General features: G+C 40.6%; 1 protein-coding gene across 1 annotated transcript in view; it reads left to right on the top strand.

Annotated features, from left to right (window-relative positions):
• ptprfa (protein tyrosine phosphatase receptor type Fa) overlaps window positions 1-12,446 on the top strand; it is a 238,747-nt gene that overhangs the window by 94,237 nt on the left and 132,064 nt on the right. Inside the window, exons 5-6 of the mRNA XM_029429417.1 lie at window positions 525-713; window positions 7,913-8,023. Of these exons, the coding sequence (XP_029285277.1) occupies window positions 525-713; window positions 7,913-8,023 (300 nt within the window). The remainder of the gene's footprint in view (window positions 1-524; window positions 714-7,912; window positions 8,024-12,446) is intronic.

Genomic DNA, 12,446 nt, shown 5'->3' with positions numbered 1-12,446 from the left:
CCTCCACAGGATTCTTTTTGATGCTAAAAAAAAGTGTGAATCTGATGATTATGTGATGAGCTGGGTGAAGCTCTGACTGTTGCTGTGTCCGTCCTCAGCAACATGGACACAGGTGTGGAATGGGATTTTCCGACCATGATTTTATTATGTTTCATACATAAATTGGCAGGACTAGAATTTGACCGCACTAAGCGTTTCAGATTATGTATACATGGTTGGGGTCTTTCTCTTTCAGAAAACATACAACTCAGGGTGAAATTGCATTGCTCTCGCTCACACAGATCCATGATGAGAAATTCCATAGAAGGATTAGTCATGCAGTGGCCCAGCAATATTTACATTAGAGCTAGATTTCACTATGTTAGAATTTCACAAGCTCAAGGTTGTGGGATGAGCAGAGACATCTCACACCACAGGGTCTTGGCTGAAGAACACATGATGATTGACTGAAGGCTTAACTGACATCATCCACTTATCACAGCTTTCACAGTGCCAATGTTTCTTTGCCTCTGTGTTTGTCACAGAAGACCAGATCCCTCATGGTTTCCCCACCATAGACATGGGGCCCCAGCTGAAGGTGGTGGAGAGAACACGTACTGCTACGATGCTGTGTGCAGCCAGCGGCAACCCTGACCCAGAGATCTACTGGTTCAAAGACTTCCTACCAGTGGACATCAGCAGCAGCAACGGGCGCATCAAACAGCTGCGTTCAGGTAAAGCAAACATCTTGTTCACACACAAGTCTCTGTTCAGCAACCGGTGCACTTAGCTGCTGACCTATATGTATGCATCTCTTGGAAAAAGGCAAACAAAGCAGAGAACATTTAGAAAATCACGGCCATATGAAACCCTCAGCTGAATGATCATGTTTGTATGCTTTACAGTTCAGGTTGAGAGGTATCAATGCACAACAAATAAATTGTATCAGTTACATCAAAAATAACAATGATTAGATGAGTGGTGAAAGTTCTAAAGGTTGATCTTGCTTTTAATTGTCAGACCGTAAAAAACACATGATAAGCTTATGATGGAAATAAATGGCTAGACTTTGAGCAGGATATCAAAGATTGCAGTAATTGCTTGAGCACCACCTGTGTGGGAACAGTGGCGTGCCAACAGTGCTTAACACTTAACAGACAGTGATGAATGTTAAAGCTGAGGCAGCCATGTGAAGCAGCTTTGTGAGGAGGTGGCCAGGATCCAGAGGAGCAGATAGGGCATCTTTCTTCTCAAAACCAGCCCCAGCAGCTTGCAGAAGAACAACCAAGCTCCATACACCCCGTCAGCTGCCCTTTCTCTCACTTTCTGTGAGAAAATAGAAATGTTTACTTCTTGCCAAAATATGCAAGCACCTACACAACATAGGAACTGCTGTCCAGGGCCAAACTTTCTTTGCCAGCCCTTGCACTGGGAGTAAGAAGCACATCTGCCATCATTGAGGGCCCAGGGCCCCTCCTGTGGCTGCTCTCATCTCAAGACAGGCAGAGAGGAAAGGTTAAGAGACAGGCTCCAGGATATCAATGGCTTTGAAGTCCACTCTGAGGATTTCCCCAAGTCACAGCCTGAGCCTTAGGTAAGGACAAACATGCCATGTATTATTAACCAAATACAATGGCAATTTGTTTCAATTTGTTTCATAGGCACTGTCGCCACATGCAGTCCCACAGTAGCCAAGCACAGATGGCTGACTTTCTTTAATAAAAATTCTGAGTTATCCTGTGCCCCACAAGGAAAGGGAAATATATAGCCGTGTGCAAAGTCAGTACTCCACAATTATTCCATTTATTTGTTTCAATAGAATTCATTATATAAAGGAGTGTTAGATTGCCATTTATTCTGAATCGTTCAAAAAAGGATGTTTACCTCAGTAAGTGATTATCTTCTTTTTGATAGGAATTATTTAGCTGATCATTTATGTCACATTATGCTAATTTGATGTTATTAGGTCTCAGAAAGTGTGGTGATGAATTCTGAAGTGAGAGTTGCACTCTCATGGCTTTGAGAGGGGGACCATTTCTGTCTGTTGGCTATACCATGTTAGTGGGATTAGCCCCTGGATGTGTGTCTCATAGTGAGTGTCATCAGTATGGTAAACATAAATGAGAAACCAGAGCTGGAGGAGTGTCTGATGTTATTTAGATTTGTTGTTTGGGAGTGATGAAAAGGATGGAAACTGTGTGTGTCTCTGAATATTTAAGCAGTCAAACACGCTAAACCATTTGCAACAGTATCACCTAAATGTGTCTATCACAGATCTTGACATCTGTTTTACTGCTCTTTCACGAAAGCGTCCCCTGCTGTATAAAATCAATGGAGGTTTGCTTTAACAGCCAATCACATTCCCATGGTAAATGGACTGCATTTATATTTTGCCTCTTATTCACCCATTCACACACACTCACATAGATGGCAGCAGGCTACCATGCAATGTTCAGTGTCTTGCTCGAGGACACTTCGACATGTAGAGAGAAGGAGCCTGTGAACCGCCAACCATGTGATTAGTGGTGACAACCTTCTCTACCTGCAGAGCCCCTCCATGTGACGCTGATCCCTAGTTCTGCTTGGAAAAGGCAAAATGGACAAATGCTGGATGCATCTGTTGCATTTCACACCACGCACCAGTTCGTCAGTCTGATACTTTGATGTTGCTCTGATGTTCCAAATTGAATATGAGGACGGCCAATCCATTACACTAGTACAGAAAGAAAAAAAACAATCCAGACATTGTGAAAATATAATAAATCATATTATTTTTCTCAATGAAACCCCAAAACCTGTCATGATCTGGATTCTTCCAGTTGTGAGAACGCTGAGGAGGGAAGTCATGGCAGGTCTCAGTATTGCCCAGCCTGGCCCTCTGAAAGCTGCTGATGCCTCCTTCATCAGACCCCAGGGGCCACACAGCTTCCAGGGCCCCCCTTCTGCTATCTCTCACCACCTATCTGACAGTTCTTTGTCTTCTTATCACCTGAAGAGTGGCTTGGTTTATTATTCAGATCGGTGGCATCTGCATAGTAACCATCCATCTCTCTACTGTTTTCTGCATATGATCGGATATGCTCAAATGGTGCCACTTACTAAAGGTCCTCTACACCAGGGATATGCTAGGTTAAAGGAGCACTACTCCTGTGTCAATAGCATGAATAGTACTAGGGCTGAACGATTAAGCATTATAAAATTTAAATTTGAGAGTGCTTGTCAAATCCCAAGAGATTTTAATTATATATATTATAATTATATGTAATTAATAGTGTCTTAACAAGCTGTAGGAGGTGAAAGGTTTAATTGATGACCCAGAATTTTCTGCAACTATAATGGCAACTGCTGCCAGCAAGTAACTCAACTGTAGCTGATTCAAGTTAATTCTGTGAGAAAGCCAAAAGTAGACTTTTTTAGTGCAAAAACACCAAAGTTCTGGGACTTTCTTTCATCAAATGATCTGGATAATCGACATCAATAGAGTTGTTCTGGAAGTATTAATTATTTCAACTTTGTTTTTGAGAAATGAAATGATTTGCAATGTGCGCACAATAGGATGCAATGCACATTTGAGTTGTAGTTACCTTCTTCCCCAGACTTTTTATCTACACCAGATGGTACCTTGGGCTTTTTATCAAACAAAACAGATGCTGCAGTTGTTCATCTTTTGAACAGATGATTTAACCAGAAGAGTTTCTTGCCCATCTAAGATGGAATCCAAGGGGGAACCGAAATAGCTCAACCGACTTCACAACAGACAAGTCACCACTGGGTAGTTCGGGAGTTGTAAAGTTGTAAAGCTTCATTTCAAACTTCATTGGTAAATTCTTCTATAGAAAACAAGTCAGTTTTACAATTCATTAGACACAGAATAACTCTTTACTTATAGTTTCTAATTACACATGGAAACAAGATTAGTGTGTGCATGGTACCGTACCATTGTAACTCTAACTAAACTGCTTTATGCTTAATTCATAGAAAATAGTAGAGATTAAAACTGCCATTGGAATATTGGTTGCAATTACATATTTACCTGAAATCGTTCAGCCCTAAATAGTGCACAGGGAACATGCTTGCAGAAGATTAGATGTTCCAAATTATATGACAACTGTAAAAATACATTTATATTATGCAAATTTTGGAGCGTGATAGTACAATGATCCACCGTTGAGGCAGCAGCATCACAGTGTATTCCAGGACACGAGTGCAGGTTTCTTTGAATTGTGTTACGCAAAAAATCACCATGTGAAGCCCAAATGACAGACTGGCAGATGTAGCTAGGGGAATGAATTCATACATTATTGAAACAATGTTATGCTTATCAAGAGCTTGTGAGGAATATAACACACATTTGTATAGAAGACAATGGTTTTCACCAAGAATACATGTTGCACAGTTGTCATTTAAGGAATTGATTTTGAATTTCTCACTCTAGGCTAACACTTTGACTTATTAAACATTAAATAATACCTTACATATTTATGGGCAAGTTTTTCCTTAAACAGGGTGAGAATAGCATCTCTGCTGTATTTCCTCTCTTTGCTCTCCTGCCATTCTTGTTTTTCTGTTTCACTTTTTTTCTTCTCTTTATGCTAATGATTATCTCTAATCTTGTTTGCATTCAAATTACCTCACCAGGTGGTACACCAATCAGAGGTAAGAATGTTGGGTACAGAAAACGTTTACTCATCCTCCTCTCCTCATCACTGCCCCCTCTCCTCCATCGCATTCACCTCCTGTCACTTAAGTATGTCCCATTTCCAGCTCTCTGTCCACTTTCTCTGCCTCCACCATATTCTTCAGAAGCGTGTCTGGTCTTGAAAGAGATGAAAACAATAGACAGGTACACACTTGGTAGTGACAATGTTACTTCGACAACTTAAGAACTGATTTACAAGCAGCTATGGGCTAACAAAGTGTTAGCACTATGCTTACAAATAACATTTACAAATCAAGTCCGACAATCAAAGTACAACATTTAGATAAAAAAATATGTCTGTTGGGAAATGATTACATTAATAAACCAGGGAACATAAATGATGTCTACTAGCAAGCCAACCTTAGTTTGGTTGTGTTCACGCCTTCTGTAAAGTGTTTGGTACAGTTTGTTCAATCTATCAAACTCAGCCATCCAAATCAGAAAGGTTGTCTCTGGCTCACCTCTACAGTACATGGTGGTCTTGGGTAGTATATCCAACATTACGTATCATAAACATACAGTATCCCTATAGGTCTACAAACACTACAAAGCTACACTGAGAGGAGAGTAGGCTTGTACCTTCACAGTGTGAAAGCAGCACTGACAGCACAGTGTGAAGCCCATGTTGCATAACAACCCACATTGTAAACAGCTTTAAAAGACACTGCTGCTATATTGTGACATGCCCTTCGTGCATACTATCAGGACACAACTTTAGAATGTGAAGAAAGCATCTTATGTGAGATTTGCATACATAGTGAGGTCATACAGACATAGCTGTTATTAAACCTTTTCAGATGGTATTAGTCGAGTGTTTAGGTCCGGACCAGACTTTGATTGACAGCTTTCAATCATCCTGAACAAACCGAATCAAATGGGCGAACTTCACCAATCAGGTTAGGTGTGAAAGGTGTAACGTCCCCCTTGAATAATTAGTAGTCTACAAAGTGCTTGTCATTAAGGTGTAAAGGTTTAACCTCTCTGTCTGCACGCTGTCTGCACGCTGCAGAGAGGGAACTCATGCTCCATTATTGAAGGCTCAACGTCCCAAGGGCAGAGGAAGTTTTGTAAGCCTCTAACATTTTGTTTAGGGCTTCATCTGTAAGAGGTCACACCTTCTCTGGCACCACTGATTTACCTTTGTCATGCCAAGAGGTCAGAGCAGACTTCCAATCAGCATCCGTTTGCAATTCTCATAAGAGAATTAAATAAATTCTCCTGAAAGGCGATGCAGAGGTGCTGAATGTGCAATGACAATCATCACAAAGTGGACTGTTTGAAATATGTAAATAGAGAAAGATATGCAGCTGCCGCTGCACAGGCTGCTTCACACTTCAAAACTCAACAGGGTGAGGATTGGACTGACTCCTAATGGGAGACTGTTAAGATACACAGCTCTTTTATTATCAGTTTGACATGATGTTATGTGATATGTAGGAGGAATGCTTACTTACATAGTGTGTATGTGAGAGAGAATACTTTGAGGACATGCTTCGCAGATGAAGGTTGTTCCTTCTCCATCTCTGGGCTCACTGTCTGCTCCAGATCCATCAGGGACGTGGCTACACCGACATTACTTCAACCTGTGATTGTTCTTTTCTTTTTCTTTCTTAAATTAGTTCTGAACATTGTGTTACAAACCCATCCCATGTTGCATTTCAGGATTGTATTCTGAAATATGTACATTTCTAACCTTTCATTTTTCACATTTCTTATTGTCCACTGCAAACTGCATGATGTTTGTCACAGTCACAGCCATTATCTATGATTGCAAAAAAACATAAAGTGTTTTCTATGTCCAATCTAACCTCTCTACTTAACTCTAATTAACTGAATATCAAATGTTCTATAAATGCTATGAAATTGTATAAAATTAATGGATTTAAATCATGGTGTCAGGTAAGTTTTATTTTTTATTTTCTTAAAAATAAATATATTTAGTATATATATTTAGGACGTGGCTACACCGACATTACTTCAACCTGTGATTGTTCTTTTCTTTTTATTTCTTAAATTAGTTCTGAACATTGTGTTACAAACCCATCCCATGTTGCATTTCAGGATTGTATTCTCTGCCTTGAGACCACAGTGGACGTTGGGGTTAGGGGATAAAGGGTATTCTAATTGAAACACAAAAATATAGCATAATTTATGGCTCTTTAATTACATCAACATTGCATCTTATGTTTGAGACAAGTATTGCATGTTTCTCTCTGCATGATCTCCTTGTCACATTGCAAAAGCATCTGAAATCTGAAGCATCCAAAGACACTTTGCTGAAAGCTTTTGAGACAAAGTCTGCTCCACAAGGTTTCTCTTGTGTTCAACCACTGCCTTCTTTCACTTTTAATTGACATTTAAAATGAAAAACCACAGACTGTCGCTATGGAATAACATTATATCAACACATTTACAGTATGTAGTCTTTGAAGTGAAAGACTTCTCTGATTCAGGGGGTAATATCACAATGTCACATACAGCATACAGACTGTTTCATACAGTAAATATAAAATGTTAGGATTTATTTGAAACATCTGAGCCAATGAGCATTTAGATAATTTCCTATCCTGCATTAAAGGATAAAGTTGGGGTTATTTTTATTGTCAACAACAAAAAATGACCTCAAACCAATAATGTGTCAGTGTGCTAGTGTGTGTTTAAGTAATTGTCCATTTCCCTGCCCGCTCTGTGGCTCTCAGCCCCAAGCTCATTGGCTCTAAGAATGGCTCATAAATGTCAGATAAAGTGTCATCCAAAAAAGATAAATAATGTCCAGACTAACATTCTACAGCCATGCTAGAGTCTCTGTAAAACTATTGTCAACTGTAGATTATTACACATTCACTAGAGTAGAGTAAGAATTATACCAGCCTTATCCTTTAAGCTTCAGCAGTCGGTGGAGCGCAGCGGCTTCACCTGGCTCTGAACTGCAGCCTTGTTGCTCTGATTTTCAATTACTGTGTTAGGGAGACACTATTACAAGACATAAGTGAGTTGGACAGAAGTTGTGGATCATATAGTGTATTTTAATAATAAACAAAAATAATGTTATAGGTGTGGAATGAAAACATCACAGCATCACATTTGGGTTTATTAAGGCAGGGATATGGACGGCTAAGGACTAGTGTGCTTGTGTGTGTGCGCGTATGAATCAGATTACTCCACCACCATTCTTGTGTGTGTGTGTTGTTTGAATGTGTGTGGTGCAGACCTCAACTGTGACTTCCTCCCCAGGAGCTCTTCAGATCGAGAACAGCGAGGAGTCGGACCAGGGAAAGTACGAGTGCGTGGCAGTGAACAGCGCCGGGACTCGCTACTCTGCTCCGGCTAACCTTTATGTCCGAGGTAAGATCCCTCTTGACCCCGACCAACCCCTCCCCGCTGCCATTCCAAGATCCGCCTCCAATAGTAAGATCCTCTCTCGTCACTTCCTCCGCCTGATACTCTGCCTCCTGACTGCTCACTGGAAAGCTGGCTCCCTGGATTCAACTGCAGTGAAAGTCAAGCCTGTTGATACCTGTCCACTCACACTGTCATTTCCTGCTCTCTCTATCTCCCTTTCTGTCTTATCTTTGTCTCCTGGGAGGTGATTTATGTATTTTGCTCCAATGCCCTGTTAGTTTGCTTGACCTGTCTAACCTCACGGTGAGGGTGGGGGGGGGGGTGTTTTGACTCGCCAGGGGTGAAAGAGAGGTTGGCTGCGGTTCTGCGTCTTTGTTTTAGGGAGGTGGAGGCTTACATGTTGAGTCTTGCAACAAAGAGAAGCTGACACCATTCAACATTGTGTGTCCTCTATCAGAGAAGACAGGCAGGAAACTCCCCCAGAAGTGGGCTCCAGTGGAACAGGGTGAAAGCAAGCCTCTGGGCTTCTCATAATCAGGTCTTGTCAACAAACAACTCAATTAGCCTCAACCAATATCAGGTTCATAAAGGCAATTTTCAAATCATAGGGGTGATTCATTACTGCGTTATTCATTGTTCATTTGACTTTTTTTATTGATAATGCTCTTTGATGCAGTTTCCCTTAAACACAATGTCAATGTCATTTTGGCCCAGTGTCATTATAACCCCTTAGCCCTAAAGCATATGAAATATCATACTTAGATTGTAAAAGAGGCGTTTTATCCTTCATTGCCTACACAGATCCACACATCCACACACACACACACACACACACACACACACACACACACACACACACACACACACACACACACACACACACACACACACACACACACACACACACACACACACACTCTCACACACACACACACACACACACACACACATACATACATACAGTAGTACATAAAGCTTCAGCGGCTGTAACCTACGACACAGCTCAGACAGTTTCTTACTCAGACTAGTGCTTGCAACTACATTTAGTTGAACAAATTGTGTAGCCAAACGAGACACAATCTGTAGTATTTAGGAGCTCATAGCAAACTCTCTGGTGTAACGTTAATGCGTAAACTAGGCAGTGATAGGGGAATATGTCATAATAAATAGGATTGCTGTGAATGATTTGCAGCTACACTATATATCTGACGTACCTAACAACCTTTTATCAATAAAAACAACATTTCAAAATAGAAAATGTTCATCTTCATAACGTTGTCTTCATACGATATGCTAGGTCCGGATTGACTTGTGTGTGCATTAGTGTGTGTGTGTGTGTGTGTGTGTGTGTGTGTGTGTGTGTGTGTGTGTGTGTGTGTGTGTGTGAGCAGATGTACAGATGCATCAGTTTCCAAGAATCTGTCCAAAAAAAGAAATACTTAATTTTGAAGATATTTTGTTCGCTGTGTCCACATAGCTATTTTGTTAAAGAAAAGTATTGCAGTTGTTTAAAATAAAATGTTGTATATATTTCATATTTTTTCACAAGAATCATCCTCCACTAAACCATACAGAGCCGTAGCCAACAACTGGATTTGTAAATGATTTGGTATTTGTGCTTCTCTTTTCAAGGTTGCTGTATGTGTTGCTTTAACCTTTAACCCCTCCAGGTGTGCTGGTAGCTTATGTCTGCATTTTCATCTCACAGTTTGGCATCTGAGCAAACACTGCAACATGCCATATGTTACCAAAGTGTGTGTGGCTTCTTTTTCATTATCTATATTTCTCATCATATTCTTCTTCAGCTTTTCAAGTCTTTATCTTTCTTTGCATTTGGTCCAGATCCCTGTTCCACTCACCTGTCAGTCATATACACAGACTGTATATGTTTCTGTTCATCTCTCAAATGCTTATCCTTCTATCGAGACATGACTGCAATGGTTTTTCATTGTATAATGTGCTTTGCTTTGTTTATAACTCTTCTATTGGACATGTGAGAAAGTATTTTAAGTTTGCTCTGTTGTTTGTGAGAGGATGTGTTTGTGGATGTGGACTTTTCCAATCTTTGCGATTACTTAAAGCGCTTTACAACATATGTCAGCATTCACCCATTCACACACATTCATACAGAGTCAGAGTCAGTCAACTCTGTATCCTGAGCCACAGCTGCAGCTCATGAGGTAGTGGGGTCAGGTCAGAGGGTTGGTGGTTCCATGCCCAGCCCCTGTAGTGAATATGTCAATGTGTCCTTGGCAAGATACTGAACCCCAGCTACTGGTGGCCTGGCCATTGATGTGCGAATGTTTATCACTGCCGAAGAGTATGGTACTCTGCCTCTGAATGAATGTGTGTTGTAAAGCGCTTTGAGTGAGTAAAGCTCTATATAAATGCAGTCCATTTTCCATTTTCCATTTACTTAGAACAGAGAGTGTCTTGGTCAACTTAATCGTTAAGAGAGAAAAATGTTGATATCGCTTTTAAACACTGATAGAAGTCTCCAACACTTTAACACAAAAGGCTCCATTATAACGTTTTAGTACAGTATGTAGTACTTTGTGTTTTTACATTTAGAGAAAATTACATTAAAAGGAAAACACCTTTAAAACTAAATGTTATTTAAACAAAGAGTGACTAAGACTGAATTAATGATGGGGGGGGTAGAAACAAGGCATTGATAAATCATGCTATGATATGCCAGAAGAAACATCACAAACTGCAAACATGTAAGTAATACTTAAGTATGCCATCAACCAATATACAGCGAGCACAGTCTCAGTGGGCTCCTTGAATGCAGTATTATGGTAAAATAAGTACTAATTTCCAAGGTGAGTGTTTGAGCAATCAAGGGCTATCTTTATGCGCTCATTGATTTCAAGGCTCAGTGCCTGAGCTCGCTCAGAGTCAATGGGCAGAATAAATGTGGGCAGTAACACACTGTCTGCTTTGTGTGCTTAATGAAGTGTGGTTGTCAGCAAGACTCAACCTCCTTAATGCACAGGCTCTGGTGCTTAAACACTGCAGCAAAGTTAAGGACAGGGAGGGCAACGTGTAATTGTGTCCGTGTCTGCTTCTGTATGTCCATATGTGTGGGTGCTGACTGCAATAGTTCTGTTTTTATAGTCAGTTAGATTAGTAATGATGATCTTACTGGGTGTCTCCTTCATGGCCCTTTGCTTTGCATGTGTGTGATCTGCATTTTCACTGCATTGTTACGTGCCATACAGTGTGTGTGTGTGTGTGTGTGTGTGTGTGTGTGTGTGTGTGTGTGTGTGTGTGTGTGTGTGTGTGTGTGTGTGTGTGTGTGTGTGTGTGTGTTTGTTTGCTCGTCACCTCACTGCACAGGCTACATTCTCTACTGTGATTTTCTCGTTAATGGATAAGCAGATATTTGCCTGTTTTACTCTCTCTGTTTCTCCTTGTCTTCTTCCTCCTACTCCTTATTTTTCCCCTCTTGTTGTTTATTTTTTATTTTTCACTTTATCTTAAATCCCTCCATCATCATTGCACCCCGTCATCAAAAAATACAATCCAAATCTCACCACTCAGATCAACGGGAAGGTTGGTTTTTTCACTCTTTACCCTCCTAAAGCCAAGGCCTGGCAGACTGGAGCCGTGCTGCGCCAGCATCTTGCTAGGCGCCTCAGGCCCGTCCCGGCCTCTCTCTCAGGACCCTAACCCTGCAGTGCACCCCCCTCCCACCCCCACGCTAGAGTATATGCTGCCTTGCACCACATCACATGTTGCTCCATGCAGCTTGTTCATCTGAAATGTTGTGAAATGGGCATGTCTTAAATGGCAACAATGTGCCTTTGCACAAACAAATTACATTTCCCCACCAGGAAAGAATTATACAGAGGACGTGACACTGCAGCCAAACTGTGGTAGATAGTAACTGTGTGAGGAGCAATTTCTTCTTTTTCTTTTTTTTTTTAAGTGACCAAACTCCAAACATTGCAAAGTGAGAGAAGTAATTTCAGTTGCCGAGGGTTCCTCTTCATCTTCTACACCTTTATTAATACAGACTACAGCAAGATTACAATGAATGATTTTAGGAGTCAGAACTTGTCATGTTAAACTCAAAGGACAGGACAATTAATGTTTAATTTTCAGTTGGGACAACAGTGTTAATGCTGATCTATACATCTAAGGAACCAAAAGTTCACACCGGCCTATAAAGAATATAACCTTAACTTTACCTTCAGACAGAATAATTTGGCAGCAACAGATAATATATTTCTAAAATCTTTATTAAATCTCAGTGATCTTCCTGTTCTCACTGGAATAACCACAGATGCTGACCAGCTGGTATTGCTCAGCTACTGATTCCTCACATCCCTGAAAACTTTGGAGCAAATGTTGACATGTTCTCCACAAATTCCAAATCTTAACAGTTAATTTCTCTCCAGAGAAAATATCTAAAAAAAAA

Source organism: Cottoperca gobio, chromosome 4, assembly GCF_900634415.1.
Source record: "Cottoperca gobio chromosome 4, fCotGob3.1, whole genome shotgun sequence".
NCBI lineage: Eukaryota > Metazoa > Chordata > Actinopteri > Perciformes > Bovichtidae > Cottoperca > Cottoperca gobio.
The sequence above is the reverse complement of the archived record's forward strand: the minus strand, read 5'-3'. Positions and strand labels throughout refer to the sequence as shown.